The sequence below is a fragment of the Nannospalax galili genome, unplaced genomic scaffold (genome assembly GCF_000622305.1).
Source record: "Nannospalax galili isolate Female #2095 unplaced genomic scaffold, S.galili_v1.0 scaffold186, whole genome shotgun sequence".
Lineage (NCBI taxonomy): Eukaryota > Metazoa > Chordata > Mammalia > Rodentia > Spalacidae > Nannospalax > Nannospalax galili.
The window spans coordinates 8524715-8541516 of NW_008358774.1; the positions used below are offsets into that span (position 1 = coordinate 8524715).

At 39.3% G+C, this 16802-nt stretch overlaps 1 protein-coding gene across 1 annotated transcript in view; it reads left to right on the forward strand.

Annotated features, from left to right (window-relative positions):
* Nucleotides 1–15590, forward strand: part of LOC103724951 (vascular non-inflammatory molecule 2) — a 24013-nt gene extending 8423 nt beyond the window's left edge. Inside the window, 5 exon segments of the mRNA XM_008822136.2 lie at nt 6856–7144; nt 8332–8702; nt 9928–10098; nt 15412–15516; nt 15519–15590. Coding sequence (XP_008820358.1) covers nt 6856–7144; nt 8332–8702; nt 9928–10098; nt 15412–15516; nt 15519–15590 — 1008 coding nt within the window.
* Nucleotides 15591–16802: the final 1212 nt, after the last annotated feature.

Consider the following 16802-nt stretch of genomic DNA (forward strand, 5'->3'; position numbering starts at 1 on the left):
CTCAAAGACAAGAACCACATGGTCATCTCAATAGATGCAGAGAAGGCCTTTGACAAAATTCAATATGAATTTATGTTCAAAGTCCTAGAGGAAATTGGACTGGAGGGAACATACCTCAACATAATTAAAGCCGTATATAACAAACCCACAGCCAACATCATCCTAAACGGAGAAAAACTGGAAGCATTCCCATTGAAATCAGGAGCCGGACAAGGCTGTCCATTATCTCCACTCCTCTTTAACATAGTGCTTGAAACTCTTGCAAGAGCAATAAGACAAGAGAAGGAAATTAAAGCAGTAGTGATTGTAAATGAAGGGATCAAATTTTCCCTTTTTGCAGATGATATATTATTGTGGGAGACAGGCTTGAGCCTAGGGTGATATTGCAACTGTCAGGGTCACATGGTTTCCAGGAATTCAGTCTCTGTAATCTGAAACCCAGTATGCTAATGAGGCATCCTACCTTCTGTGATAGGACGTTAAGTCTGTTATGCTAATAGGATGATGCTAATAAGATACCCTACTTGCTGTCCTTTGATTGGACGACCAACCCTATATAAGCTTGTACCTTCCTGCAATAAAGCAGACCTGTGTCACTGAACCTGGTCTCCTGTGTCTGAATGCAGCTCTGCTGACACAGTCTCTTCACCAGCCCTGGGGTCGGGTACTGGGCAGAAGCAGCGATGACAGGAGGCAGAACAGGGCAAGCAGAAGAGTGGCCTCAGCCCAGGGCAAGGAGGCAGCACAGGGCAAGCAGAAGAGCTGCCTCAGCACCAGGCGAGCAGAAGAGTGGCCTCAGCACAGGGCAAGCGGAGGAGCAGCCTCGATGCCCATGAGAACAAAGGAGCGGCTGCGTCTGGCAGTGACCACATATTATATCTAGTAGACGCCAAAAATTCCATGAGCAAACTCCTAAAATTTTTAACTTATTCAATAAAGTAGCAGGTTATAAAATTAATCTACAAAAGTCTGTAGCCTTTCTATATACCAATAACAAGCAATCATTGAAATAGTACATGGAAACATGCCCCTTCACAATAGTTGCTAAAAAAATAAAATATCTGAAAATAAACCTGACCAAAGACATTAAAGACCTCTACAATGAAAATTTCAAATCTTTAAAGAAAGAGATTGAGGAAGACATCAGAAGATGGAAGGACTTTCCATGCTCATGGATTGGAAGAATTAATATTGTGAAAATGGCAATCCTACCAAAAGCCATTTAAAGATTCAATGCAATGCCAACCAAAATCCCCATGACATTTTTCACAGAATTGGAAAAAAAATCCTACGATTCATATAGAAGCACAAAAGCACATAAAGAAACCCTGAGCACTAAGAGCAATGCTGGGGGAATTACTATATCAGATTTTAAACTGTATTACAGAGCTATAGTCATAAAAACAAAATGGTACTGGCAAAAAAATAGACCCATAGATCAATGGAACAAAATTGAAGTACCAAATATGAGTACATGCAATTTCAGCCAGCTGATATTTGACAAAGGGGCCTTGACAAAGGGGCCAAGAATATTCACTGGAGGAAAGACAGCATGTTCAGCAAATGGTGCTGGCAAAACTGGATCTCCACCTGTAGAAGAATGAAACTAAACCCCTATCTTTCACCCTGCATGAAAGTCAATTCCAAATGGATCAAAGACCTCAATGTAAAGCCTGAAACTCTGAAACTGTTAGAAGAAAACATTGGGAAAAACCTACAAGATATAGGTGTAGGAAAGGATTTTCTAAACTGGACATCAATTGCTTGGGAAACAACATCAAGAATCAACAAATGGGGCCTCATTAAACTAAAAAGCTTCTGTACATCAAAAGAAGCGATCAAGGAAGTGAAGTGAAAACCCACAGAACCGGAGAAAATCTTCACCAGGAACACATCTGACAGAGGTTTAACATCCAGAATATATAACAAACTCAAAAAACAAAGAATTGAGGAAGTAACCCAATTAAAAATGGGCTTAAGGAACTGAACAGAAAGTTCTCAAAAGAAGAAATAAAGACAGCTAAGAAACATCTTTAAAGGTGCTCAACATCACTCTTAATTAGGGAAATGCAAATTAAAACCACTTTAAGATTTCATCTAACCCCAGTCAGACTGGTTAAGATCAAGAGAACAAATGATACCAAATGTTGCAGCTGATGTGGGAAAAGGGGAACACTCATCCACTGTTGGTGGGACTGCAAAATTGTTCACCTCCTAAAGAAAGCATTATGGAGAACTCTTAAAAAACTACAAATGAATCTACCATTTGACCCAGTTATACCACTCCTTGGCATACACTCAAAGAACTCATCCTATTGGAGAGACACTTGTACATCCATGTTTGTTGCTGCTCTTTTCACAATAGCTAAGAGATGGATGCAACCTAAGTGTCCCTTAACTGCTGAATGGATAATGAAAATGTGGTTCATTTATATGATGGAATTTTACTGAGCAGTAAAGAAAGATGAAATCATGAAATTTGCAGGTAAATGGATGGAACTAGAAACTGTTATACTAAGTGAAGTAACACAGCCTCTGGAAAAAATATGACGTATGTTCTCCTTCATATGTAGATCCTAGCACCAAATCCTTATAAGTGAGTATATATCCAGACATAACTACAGGGACCTGGATAATTAAAGAAACCAGGGAGGTTTGGAAAAGAAAGAATCTGAAAGAGAAGAACAGTAGAAAACAGGTGTTAATAAGGGATATATGTATAAAAATGGTGTTATTTTAGGGGGGGGGAGGAAAGGTCATACAATGAACCTAGAGGATAAAGGGATAGAAGGAGCTCAAGAGAGGTGAGACCATAGATGATGGGTATTATTAAGGGAGAAATGGGCAAAACAGGGGCACCTTAAATTGGGAAACCATGGTGGAAAGGTTACACAATGTGAGAGATAAATAATGCCTAGCTGGTTTAAAAAACACCAGAGGGAACAATATTAGTCCAAGAACCTACTGACAAATTATACATACAACCAGATCAAAGAATGTAATATATGTCTAGGCAAAGTTTATCTGAGAGTGTTTGGTCTTTGCCCAAGCTTTATCTACATGAAACAGGGTAATTAAAAGCACCAGACTGGTGGAACTAATGTTCTTGAATGTTTAACAGCCACACTATGAGGCCAATACTAATTTAGATAGAGGGACATAAAGGACAGCTTTTGCTCCTTTCCTTCCTAGGTTGACTAAGTTCCAGGGGACTATGAGTATCTCTCAAAATGTCCTGTAACTGTGGTGAGTCACTTGTCCTCTTGATCATGGAGGCCATGGAGACCTCACCAGATGGACCCAATCCAGTGTCCAGTCCAAAGAGGAGGGTCAATACAGAGGAAACATTTCCTCCATGCTTCCAAGCAAAGCCAGCCATGATCGAGCAGGACCTTTGACTTATCTTCACATAGATGTAACTGATAAAAGAGTGGAGCCAGGGGCTCCTCCCAAGCCCATGTTACCCCTGAGAACAGATCCTCAAATGACCTTAAGAGTAAAAATAAATTGGTTTATCTGGGCCAACTGGGCCAATTGTAGGGTCTTAAACACCCAAAAGAAAAGTATAACCAAAGATTAATGGGGTCAACATAATTTTTAAAAGTCCATATGTATAGCTAAAGGCTACATAACAAGCAACAATGCCAGACAGGAGATACCTTCCTTTGTGCTCTTAGCCAGGGTGGCCCAAAAGACTCCCAGGCAGTAATCCAGCAGAGAACTGGGAAATGAACAGCAGACCCCAATCTTATCTAAAGGAATATTGACAATTGTTTGCTACTAGATGAGGAACAGCTGACCCTCCTAAAACAAAGACCTCCAGATAGGCTGACTAGGCAGCTAGACAAGCACTGGGGAATGGCTGGGGTCACTGGCAACATAGTGGACAGTAACAGTGATGACTGAGTATATGGTCTCCAGTGTGTGTGTGGGGTGTGGGAGGGTGCCATTTGGGAAGTGGGTATATAGATGAACAAGATTGGGTGGGATGCTCTGTGTGATATACACACAAAAAAATCAACAATTTTTTTTAAAAAGACATAATTGAGGAGGAAGCATAAAAATTTACTTCATGTTAGTCAGTAAAAGTGATAAACATTACTATTGAAATCTACCTGATGACTTTATATCCATACTCAGGTTGGATCCAAGTGTAACTGACTGTGACTAGTAAAAATCAGATACATAGAGGTTAAAGACACATGTGCCAATATCTAAGCATTAGTAGCATTAAAAATGTAGGAAGCAACATATTTTAAAATGAAATGGAGATCTTTAAAGGGTAAAAACTCACTCAATTTTATGTCTTACAGGGTTTATACTGAGTTCAATATTGTATAATTTTATTAATTCAACTGTGAACCTTAAAATTTACAGGCACTTTCGAAAGAGATATATCCTTGCTCTGGAAATTGTTACTGAATATCTTAAAGCTGTAATGAAATGCTTCTTCTAATCTGTGATTATTAAATAAAAAATAAGAAAAAATTAAAAGCTCAATAAAATATTAATAAAGAAAACATTTTAAAAAATTAAAAACATAAACAATCACCTGGTGTGGTGGTGCACACCTTTAATCCCAACACTCAGGAGGCAGAGGCAGGTGGATCTCTGTGAGTTTAGGGCCAGCCTGGTCTACATAGTGAGTTCTAGGCCAGCTGGGGCTACTGGGGACCCTATCTCAAAAAAAAGACCAAAAAAAAAAAAACAAAAAAAACCACCTAACATAAACATGAACTGACCACAATCACAATGGGACATGCTTATCAGCCTGTAATCCCAGCACTTGGGAAGTGAGGCAGGAAGAAGTTCAAGATCATTCTCAGCTACATAATGAGTTCAAGGCTAGCCTGGTCTACATGAAACTCTGTGAAAAATTAATAAAAAAGGAAAAATTAATAAAGAATAATATGAAATGATTTTCAAATGGCTTTGATAATCAAATGCCTCTAGTGGAAAAACAATTACCATAAGTCTTCAATATATGTATATCAATTTGTATGTTTATAAATATGGGGACTGCATGGGGCTTGGAAAGATGGCTCAGTGTTTAAGAGTGCTTGCTGCTTTTACAGAGGACCCAAGTTGGCTTCCCAGCACCCATATCAGGCAGTTAACAACTACCTTTAATGCCAGACCCAGGGGATCTGACACTCTATTCTGGTTCCAAGAGCATTCATGTGTTTATACACAGAAAAAATGTTTTGGACGGATGTGGTGGTACATGTGTTTAATCCCAGCACTCTGAAGACAGAGGCAGGCAGATAGATCTCTGTGAGTCTGAGGCCACATAGTGAATAAGCCTGGTCTATATAGTGAAGTCCAGGCCAGCCAAGGTTGCATAATGAGACCCTGTCTCAAATAATAAAAAAAAAATTCAAAACTTTTTTCATAGTCATGTGAGCTTAAACAGTTCATTTTGACAGTACATTTTGTATATAATAAATAAGTTTTATCAGTACATTTAAAATTTTTGTTTTCTTCATTACCTCCATTTTCTTCTCAAGTATGTCTCATACTAGGAAGAGAATGTCCATCCCTCTATTTTTTGTTTGGGATATGTTTTTCATTAGCAATATTAATTTTATTGCATTTTAATACTTTTGCCATTTACTTTGCATTTCCCTTCCATTTTGTAGATCTTGACTTCATTAGCAGTGGTTACATAGTTGGTCAACCACTTAACCAGGTCCAGCTAAACTGCAGGATAGGCCACTACACTAATGTGGACAAACTTGTGAGGACTCTGCAGTCATCTTAAGTTGAGAGGCACTCATTCTTCTCTCAGGGTGCCATAGGCCTCTTACGTATAGGTCTGACCAGACAGAAGCATCACTCTTGCTCAATTCTTTTATTTTATTTTATTTTTTTGAGGCAGGATCTCATTTATGTAGGACTTGTTATATAACTGAGGGTGACCTTGGATTCTTGATTTTCTTGTTTCATTTCCCAAGAGCTGAGATTACAGATGTGAATCTCAACATCCAATATCACTCAATTCTTAAGATACTTGTAAAGTTCAATTTCTTTATTATTTAAAATTTATTTACTTTTATTTTATGTGTATGAGGTTATGTCTACATGTGTGTAAGTGCACTCATGTCCTGTAGTGCCCTTGGAGGACAAAAGAGGGCATCGAATTCCCTCTTTTACTGATGGTTGTTAGCCACCATGTTGGTGCTGGTATTTGAGCCTGGGTCTTCTACAAGAACAGTCAGTGCTCTTAACTGATGAACCATCCCTCCAGCCTCTAATTTCTTTATTTTTATTTATTAGAAAATAAATTTAGAGAGGTCTTAATCATTTCATTCTCAACCCTTAGCATTCTCTGCACTGCAGACCATTTTATTAGCTGCTGACCCTGATTGTTATATTGTACAAAGTTAGTCTTGTAGTTTACCTCAAAAGAATCAGGGAGAATTATACTGAACATTCTTTTTCAAAGCTTGGCAAGAGTAACTGAGGTTACTTTGAGTATAATACTAGATAACAGGACTCAAAGATTTGCTACGTATCTGTTATGTTTCTAAGTATCAGGGATTTCAAGAATTTCAAGCTTTTAAGAAGTTTGTAGTTTTATGGGCTGGTACATGGAGAGATATTTGGAGTCACACACACAGGGGGACGGAGGGAGAGATGAGAGAGAGAGAGAGAGAGAGAGAGAGAGAGAGAGAGAGAGAGAGGGCACTCTAGACGTATGTTGTTTATTCCTTTACATTTTCCTTGGAAATTTACTTTCAACTGCCAGATTCATTCTTTCCTAGGTGATTTCCTGCTGTTGACCACAATCCAATCCTTCCCTGCATTTGGAAGATTTTTATGAGCCATGACCTGTAGTTTATGCTTTGATTATAGTACCATCTCTACTTGCAGCCTCAGTTTGATGTCCCTGAGAAGCCATAGCTGGTGATTTTCAACACCACATTTGGAAAGTTTGGCATTTTCACATGCTTTGATATATTCTTCCATGACCCTGCTGTGACCCTGGTGAAAGAGCTTTAAGTGGACACCATACTGTTCCCCATGGCTTGGATGAATGTATTGCTCCTTTTGACAGCCATTGAATTCCATTCAGCATGTGCATTGGGAATGAGAATGAATCTTCTTGCATCTAACCTGCATCATGCCAGCCTAAATATGACAGGTAATTCACAACCAGGTGAAGCCCGTGACACATACACCTAAGCACAGAGAAATTAATGTCTCAGATGTCATCTGTATTCATTTTTTAAAATTTAAGATCTTCATTGTTTTCTATCCTATCTCACACACACACACAAAGTAAGAAAGAAAAGCGAGAGAAGAAAGGCAATGCTTGGTTATAGTATTTGTGGTCATGTTAAAACGTTTATGTATGTTAGTTAATGTGTCATTACAACTCTATATAATGGATATTAACATCCCAACTTACAGATTAGAAGATAGAGACACAGAGAAAATATACCAAAGCTACTAGTTAGCAAGCAGGCAAGCAGGGAACTGAACAGTGCCATGCTCTAAACTGGCAAAGGCAGAAGACTGTAGTATTTCTATGTTGCCATGTCCCCTAAAACTTATAAGTAAGCATGTCTTAAACTAAAAAGTGTCTGTTGTCCCATGGGTTATGTTCTTCAGGAATTTGAGAGTGACTGAAGCTAGCTCTCAGATTGTACAAGCTGTTGTCTAGGTTAGCTGGCATCATCTGGAAGTGGATCTGCTTCCAGGACAGTTGGCAAGAACTCTCAGTTGCTCAGTTGCTACTGATAGGAGTCCTTTCCATAGGACTACTGTACAGTGATATGGCAGCCCACTTCCTCCAGAAGGGAGAGAGTCAGAGCCAGAGAGGGAAGGAGGGATTGAGGGAGAAGGTCATTAGTGATCAGTTGTCACTATCACTTCTACTGTGTTCTAGTCATTAGAAGTGAGTCACCAAATCCAGGGGAAAGGAATTAGATCCTCTTATTGGAAAGAGAAGTGTTGAAGAACATTTGGCTATATTTGAATACCACCACTGCAGGGAGCAGGAGGGAAGTTTGTATTACTGTTGTCCACCTTTCTGGATCCTGAATATAATGATTTTTATATTTGGCTTAGATTTCCATCATGCTAATAAATAATGCTGTTATAATCAAATTTTATTTGAAATATTACCATCAGACATTTAACCTTTTCCAACAGAGCATAGGAGAAGCTGTTAGGTGTTAATGGTGAATGGAGGCCTGCATGCCTCCTTGTCACTAATATGATGATATGATCACACGTCTGATTCTGAAGTTGGCAGTGTTGTTTATACGCATGGGCGTGTGCCTGGGTGTATGTTATTATTTTCAAAGATTTGTTTTTCACTTGCAGGGAGTGGTATCTACGCACCACAGTCTCCCAAAGTGTACCATTACGATATGGAAACAGGATTGGGAAAGATGCTCCTTGCAGAGTTGGACTCAGATCCTCCCACCTCTCCTGAATACCTAGCAGCTGTGACTTGGAGTGCCTATGCTACCACTATCAAACCATTCCCAGTACAAAAGAAACATTTTGGTGGATTTATTTACTGGGATCAATTCAATTTCACAGGACTTTTTGAAAATGCAGAAAATTTTACAGTCTGTCAAAAAGAATTATGTTGTCATTTAAGCTATAGAATGTTAGGAAAAGATGATCATGAAGTTTATGTTCTGGGAGATTTTGAAGGACTTCATGGCTCAAGAAGAGAGTATTGGGAGGTAAACTTGGCTTAAGTTACAGTGTTCGTAAGGTCTTAGTTAATTTGTCATATTTGTTTCAGTAAACCAAATGCTTTTGCTAGGCAAGACTCCATAGTTAACATATGTACACACACACACACACACAGGAATTAATCAAATATGGTATTTGAAATTTGCAATTGGGACAAATATAATCTAAAATCTGGCTTTGAGGATGTTGAAAAAATTTCTTGATCATTGTATTAGTTACTTTTCTGTTGCTGTGATAGAAACACTGACCAAAGCAACTTATAAAAGGAAATGTTTATTTGAGCTTATGTTCCAGGGGAATTACAGTTTGTCATGGCGGGAGGCATGGTGGCTAGAGGTGGCTGGAGGAGGAGTGGAAGCTAGGCTCTACATCTTCTAGCAGGCACAGGAAGCAAGAGAGTAACTGGAGATCTGGCAAGGCTTAAGAACTCTCTAAGCCCACCCCCAGTGATGTGCTTCCTCCAGGGTAGCCACACCTTCTAAGACCTCCCAAAACAGCACCACCATCTGGGGACAAAATGTCCAAATACTTGGAGCCTATGGGGGACATTTTCATTCAAACCACCACATCATGATGACTTTCTCTATGACCACTGTCCTAATTTGCATATGGTGATAAAATTAAAGAAGTATTTCTTAAGTAGATTAGCATAAACATCTTCATTTGTTAAACCAACAATGAGCAGGAATGACACCTTAATCCTAGTTCTGCCACTCAGATGTCCTTGTCTTCTCACCTTCAAATGGCAAATTCTTAGGATGCAAACTTTAAATTTTTTTTTTCTTTACTATTGAGAATTTCACACATAAAAATATAATCATGCATATGCCCCACTTCTCACCTCCAACTTCCCCCATACTCCCTTCAATGCATCTCCCTCCCCACTTCATGTCATTAAAAAAACAAAATCAAAAAAACAAAACCATTAAGTCTAGTTAGTGCCACCCATATGTGCGTGGATGTGGGGTCATGCACTGGAGCATAAGAGCTTATCAGCCATATTCTCAAAAAAGAGTGATTCTCTCTCCCCCCAGAAACGCTACATCAACTGCCAAGAGCTCTTCAGAAAGGGTGAGGGCTGGTGATCATGTACTAAGCCATCTGTGCCAACATTTTGGCCGACTTAATCTTGTGCAGGTCACCAGTTCTAGTGTGAGAAGCTGAACTGTGAGGCCTTGTGTTTCTTCTACACCTGTTGTCTGTTTTCCACAGGGAGGCACAATGCTGAAGTGAAAAACTACTAATCTGACAACTTGTGGGCAGCCGGTAGAAACTGCCTCTACGACCTTTGAAATGTTCTCCCTCAGTGGTACATTTGAAACAGAAAATGTTTTTCCTGAACTGCTGCTTTCTAAAATTCATCTGTCACCTGGAAAAATTGAGGTAAGAGGATTTAAAGATTATTTTTATCTTCTTTGTTTTATGAAGCCAAGTAGAACAGGCTATAGAAGCTGTTATGGCAACTGTGTTAACTTTTGCTATGTAGTAAACTTACTCAAATCTTACTGACTTTAAATACGTCCCAGCTTTCAGTCCTGGTTTTGTGGTTTGGCAATTTGAACCGAATATCTCAAGGCTGTTTATTTGGTCTGCGTGGGTTTAGCCACTTTAGACTGGGCTCCTGGTGTTCAATAGTTCAAGCTTGGTTGGAGCAGATGGATTTATACTGGCTTTGTCTTAGACAGCTGGGATCACTAGGGAGATCTCTCCTTGTGGCATCTCATCTGTCACCAAATGTGAACTTATTCGCAGTTTCAGTCAATGATTCGAAGTGCATCAAAAGAAAAAGCCAAAACAGGCAGGCTCTTTTTCAGCCTCTGCTTTAACATTTACGAACATCTTACCCATCACAGCAAATTATGTAAGTGATGCACATTCAAATTGTAGAGAAAGAAATGACTAAGACCTCTCAGGGGAAGAGCTACAAAATCACATAGCAAGAGGCTATGGATGAAAGAAGGGGAAATCCTGTGGCTGTTTTTGTAATTTATAGCAATTCATTCTAAAGTAATGGCATTCATTGAAGTAGCATAATAACATGCCCATAACCTATGAATCACTATTATCAAAGGAGTTTTGTATACAGATTTTAATTTTCCTTTGCCAAATGTATGGACAACTGAAAATTAGATAATTATTTCACAAATTGTAGCGCAATTCTGCTTCCAGTGAGTTATAAGCAACATAAAACAATTTAAGGGTCAAGTGTAAAGTACATTATATTAGTAAATTGTCATGTACTGTTTGAACTCCCTGGGAATCTGGAAGTGAGGTGTCCCCCTCATTCAGACCCAACCATGTTTAACTCAAAAGTGTCCTCTAAAGCCTTTGTCTGCGGATGGGCTGTCCCTACCCCCAATTCTGTGACTTGGAAGAAAGAGACCAGCAAAACAGCCCAAGATTGAAAACGTGCCCTTGAGAACACCTAGCAAGTGAACCATTTCTATCAGAGCTACTATTGCTTATCCCATGATACGAAAGAACCTATAGCTGGGGAAGGAAGCTGGGCGTTCAGCCAGGGAAGCTCATCCATGGAGGGAAAGCTCGATCAGGAACTCCAGCTCTCTGCCTCAACTTGCCTAGTCAGTTTCTGCTTGATGTTATGAGCACCCAGTTTGATGATGCTTTCTATCTTCTGCTGTTTGGTCTTTTAGTTGGAAGCCTCATTCAAGGGAATACTCTGTTCTGTTTATAGACTCTATTGGGAACTCCAGCTGACTGCTTCAAAGGGGCTTCCCCAGTCACTATCTGCTGAATGTTTGTTAATGCCTGATTTGATGATATTTTGCTGTTTGTTGCTTCTCTCTATCTGCTTCTTGCCATTTATTCTTTTACTTTGCTTATTATATTCTTAGATACACTCATTCAAAACCAAAGACATGGCTTTTGTTCTCTGGACTGCACAGAGCATACGGCAAACAATAGCAGGACTCCTGTCACTAGTATCATTGCCTGTCTTATAAAAGGAAATTAGAATCTAAGATAAATCATCCAGAGTTTCGAGCAAGGGAGTGTTTAAACTTACAGGTTGCTTCTGGCCCTGTGTCTGTGTATACGCATTATCTGACTGGAAAATATCATATTTTGGAAAAATGATTTTAGGAGAGTAACAATTTATTCTGCAAAGCCAAGAGTTTAATCTACAGTTCATCCTTAAGTCTGTGAAACCTGGATCCTGTCTAGGGAGAAGCTCTAGATCAAGTTGAGACTAGAAGGAAAGCTTAACTGCCAGTTATAGAAAGTCAAGATCAGATCTCAAGTGGGGAGTCTAGAGTTAAGCTGCAATAAATAGTTCAGATGAAGCTAGGTCGGTAGAAATAGGCACAGATGAACTAAAAGCCTTTGAGGTCACTTCAAGGAAGCAAGAGGAAAAACAGTGCCATACAGGTAAGCTTAGAAAGGTACAAGCTCTTGCCATCTCTGAGCTACACCCTGTCAGACTTCTGTTAACAGAGCACATGGCACGATTTTCTGAGTGTTATTTTGACATTTTTACATGTTATGATGCCACGTACTTGTAGAAATCTTTCTGGGGAGTTTCCTTGGAGTAGATTGAACATTAACTTCATGAAGTCACTTTTTAAGAGAGATGGACTAAAACATGCTAGTATTTCCCAGACTAGGTTAAAGGTTCACTATGACTCTGAACCATGTCAAAGTAGTATTGGAAGAAGTTTGATGGGGATAGCTGAGAGAAATTTTAGGGTAAAAGAATGTAGTCCACAGTTACCTTATTTGTTTTAGCTTTTCTCCCAGGTGATTCAGATAGTAGGCAACAGTTAGAGAATGGTACAAGAGAGTCAATGGTTAAGTTCTTAACTCATCATCTTTATTTGCCTGGGTTCTAGTCCTAGTGGTTCTCTGGGGGTCAGGCTGTCTCATCTCTGGCTCCGGATACTTGACTGGGAGGAAGGAGAAAAGAAGTTGGCACCTATCCTCTAAAGTAAGTACTTTCAGTTAGTTGTCATTGGAATCTTGTCTCGCCTACTCAAGTTCATTTTGAGAAAGAGGAAACCAGAGAGACAGTGCTGGACCAAAAAGCAATAAAGAAGGCACTTTGCTACTGCAGCTGGGTCTTTGTAGCAACTCCCTGAAGGGAACACCACAGTCTGAGTGCACCAAGTCTCTGTTTTACAAGTGCAGATTCAAAGGGGCATACTTTCTATTAAGTTCATCAAGGTTTCAGAAAACTAATGGAATAGATAAAACAGTCCACAAAAGTTACCTTTGAAAATAGATCACTTAGCTGGAGAACAAAGAGCTAGCATCTTAAGGTTCTCCAAAAGGAAAATCTTTTGGGACCAAACCTAAAACATAGATCAAATCTTTTGTTTTATGAATACAGAATTAAAGCAAGGGTTGGACATTTATGGGAAAGATGTCTAGGGAGGCAAGGCAGCCCGAGGCAGTGTGTTTTTCCTTAAAGTTGCGGTTATGAAGGCCATATAGGATCAGGATCTACTTTCTCTAAGAACAGCCAAACTAACCAATTCTTTATTGCTTTATTTGCTTATTTTAGTTCTTTCGGAACATGATCCTTTGGTTAGCAGTATTTTTAAAAAGGCCAGTTGTAATATTATAAATGACAAATCCATGCTTCTCAATGTCTTCATGTGAATTTTCTCAGTTCCACTGAATGATAAACACTCCCTCTGCAAACATTTACTAGCCATTTTAGGGGAACACAGACACTTCAAAACCCCTATTGTATATTTTCTCCCTCACTCAGTGGTTTTATAAGAGGTGGATGGAGTGTCTCTGTGACCACAAGTGTTGCAATGTCCTGCTCAACTAGCACTTTGGGGTAACTCTGGTGTGTTTTCTGAAGCATAGGCTAATCTCAGCCAGTAACTAGTTATGACACTTTTTAAAAAGTCACATATAGGAGAGAAGACCTACCTCAGAGATTTGGCTAGGAGCAGATCTAATAACGCTCATAAAGGCACATTCTCCCTGAGCCCCAGCTGGTCTGGAACTTGCTATGTAGATCAGGCTGGCCTCGATCTCACAGAGATCCTGAGTTCTGGGAGGCTGTTTTCTTTTATTCTTGTTCAGTCTATTGTCTGTTCCTGTTTCCCTCTGTTGTTATTCAATCGCTTTATACACAATACTTCCCTCAGAGAATTCTCTATATCTTCAGCAGATTTGGTCATCTGTGCCTTTCACAAATGGATTCTTACCTACTTCTGCCTGGGTGGCTAGTTCTCTTATTCACTAATCTTGAACAGTTGCCAGTGGTGGATTGCATTTTAACAGCTTGCTATCTAATGAAAAATAGGAAGAAATCTCAAGTTTTCATTATGCAGATATTCAGACACGATCAGTTTCAATAACACTGCTGTTACAGTTCACTCAGGTGTCCTCCAAAGGTCTGTGTGTTAAAGACTTGGTCCTCAGATATTACTGGGAGATCATGAGACTTTAATAGGTGAGGCCTGTTGGGAGGTCCTTAAGTCATGAGGGGCATGCCTTTGTAGGGGATTGTGGGACCCTAGCCTCTTCTTCCTCTTTGCTTCCTGTTTTTTTCATAAGAAGTTTTAGCTCACTATATATTCCTGCTGTGATGTATCATCTCTCCTCCTAATCTTGGCCTGGAGCCTTCAAAATTGTGATTAAAAAAAAAACCCTTTTAAACAATTTATCATGGGTATTTTGTTATAGTAATGGGAAGCTGACAACAGGTGGCTTAACACTCATCTATCCAAGTTTCTAGAAATTTAGCAATCTGTTCTTGCAAACCTGTGTCTCACTGGCCTCAGTATATGGTTTGTTATAACCAAACTACACCAGGAAAACACATTGCATAGACCTCCCACAATTGCTTATTGCCCCATACACCCCTCTGCTGCTCAGATTTCCACTTCTCCCACTGTTTCTGCCATATAGCTCTAAGAAGAGTTTCCTAACTTCCTTCTCCAGATTGTGTGCTGCTATGGGAAGCAAACCAGTCAGGCTTTTCTTCTGAGACCTCTTGAACACTTAGCTGTTATCTTTCCTACTATAGTAATAGGGAAGAATATCTATACTATATTACATATAATATACAATTACTTTATGTTTAGCATCTGCTCAGTTTCACAACTAACTTTTACATTTCTGCTTTTTAGATTGATTTTATTTTTAATCATGTGTGTGTGTGTGTGTGTGTGTGTGTGTGTATCTGTGTTTGCATATGCCACATGTGTGTAGATGACTGTAAAGGCTAGAGAGCATACTGGATCTCCTGGAGCTAGAGTTACAGATGCTTCTGAGCTGCTCAACGTGGGTGGTTTACAAGAGCAGCAAGTCCTCTTAATTGCTGAGTCATCGTTCCAGCCTTACTTCTACATTTCTTGAGGGACAAGTATGATGTTTACTTCTTTTAGTTCCTGATTATCTTGCATATATTTAGTCCAACTAAATTGTTGCTGATATTGATTTTGATTTCTCATTAAAGGTTACATTCAATTGTTGAAATTCAATGGTGGGTTCTCTTAAACAGCTCCAGTCTTTATTACATTTGATGCAGCTGACCATCTAACAGTCCAGTCTTTTCTTCTCTCTGCAAGCAGGCATGACTTGATCCATCTGCTTCTGCCTCCTGAGTGCTGGGACTAATGTAGTGTGCCACACTGCCTGGCTTGGTTGCAGAAGTTTAATCTCTTTGCAATGTGTGCTTTAATAAAGTTCACTGTATTGTTCCCACTTTTTCTCTAGGTGCTAGAAGACGGTCATTTGATGAACAAGAATGGACCATCTGGGCCTATCCTCGCAGTATCTCTGTTTGGGAGACGGTACACAAAGGACTCACTTTCCAACCCATATGTATGACTAACAATCCAGCAATAATTTATCTGCCGATATACACATTATTAGTGATTTTAAAAATATTGTAATGCTATAGGACCTCTGTCATTTTTGTATTATGTATTTTGCAAAATTTGTTTATCAGGTTCCCAAGTTTACTAAGAAACTTGGAGCCCAGCATGGTGGTGCATGCCTTTAATCCCAGCACTTGGGAGGCAGAGGTAGGCGGATCTCTGTGAGTTCAAGGCCAGCCTGGTCTACATAGTGAGTTCCAGGACAGCTGGAGCTACAGGGAGACTCTGTCTCAAAAAGACAAAAACCAAAAACCAAAAAAACAACTTGGAAAGGGTTGTCTCAGTAGCATAATCTAACGAAGTCTAATCTTTTACCATGAAGGATTACTTTAAGTGTTGTATTTTCTGTTTTACTTTGTTACCCTTTTGTGGTCACTCTGAAATGTTGTGGATGAAATAAGAATAATGAAAAGAGCCTGTGTATATGGGTCAGGAAAAAAAAAACTAGTATGAAACCCCAGCTTTAGTAGTATTTCCTATTAGGCTTTGTGCATGTTTGTGTATGGGGAGAGGGCTTAAAGAAAAGTGTTTCAGGGCCATTGCAAACATAGCTGTGCCCTTCAAGAGAACATTCATGATAGGAATTGAAAGGGTTATGGCTGGATTTCCTTTAACATTCAAGAACCATTTAAATTTACCCAGTTTTCCACGCTAATGATTAGGGGGGAATTCATTTTCCTATCCAATAGAAGTGTTTCTTTTTCTCCTCACTTCCTCCTCTTTGTCTCTGTCTCTTTCTCTCCTACTTTTTATTTTTATTTTTAAAAATTTATTATTAAGAGGCTGGAGAGATGGCTTAGCAGTTAAGAACACTGGTTGTTCTTGCAGAAGATTCGGGTTTGAATCCCAGCACCCACAGAGCAGCTAACAACTGTCCATAACTCCAGTTCCAGGGGATCTGACAGCCTCTTCTGTCATCTGTGGGCATTGCACAACACTGGTGCACTTACCTACATGCAGGCATAACACTCATACATATAAAATAAAAATAATAAATAAAATTATTTAAACAATTTATTATTATTTTATTGAGCTTTTAATTTCAATCAATCCTAATCACCTTTATACTCTCTTCCCCACTGGCACCCTCCCATAGCGCCCCACTGGAATTCATACATTCTGTCATTTGTCTTAAGGCCTGTTGTGTCAGGTTAGTGTCCTTAGACGTCCCTCAGTGCAAGTTCATCTACTGCGGTTTAGTCAGCCTAGCTAGAGTCTCTCTCTTTA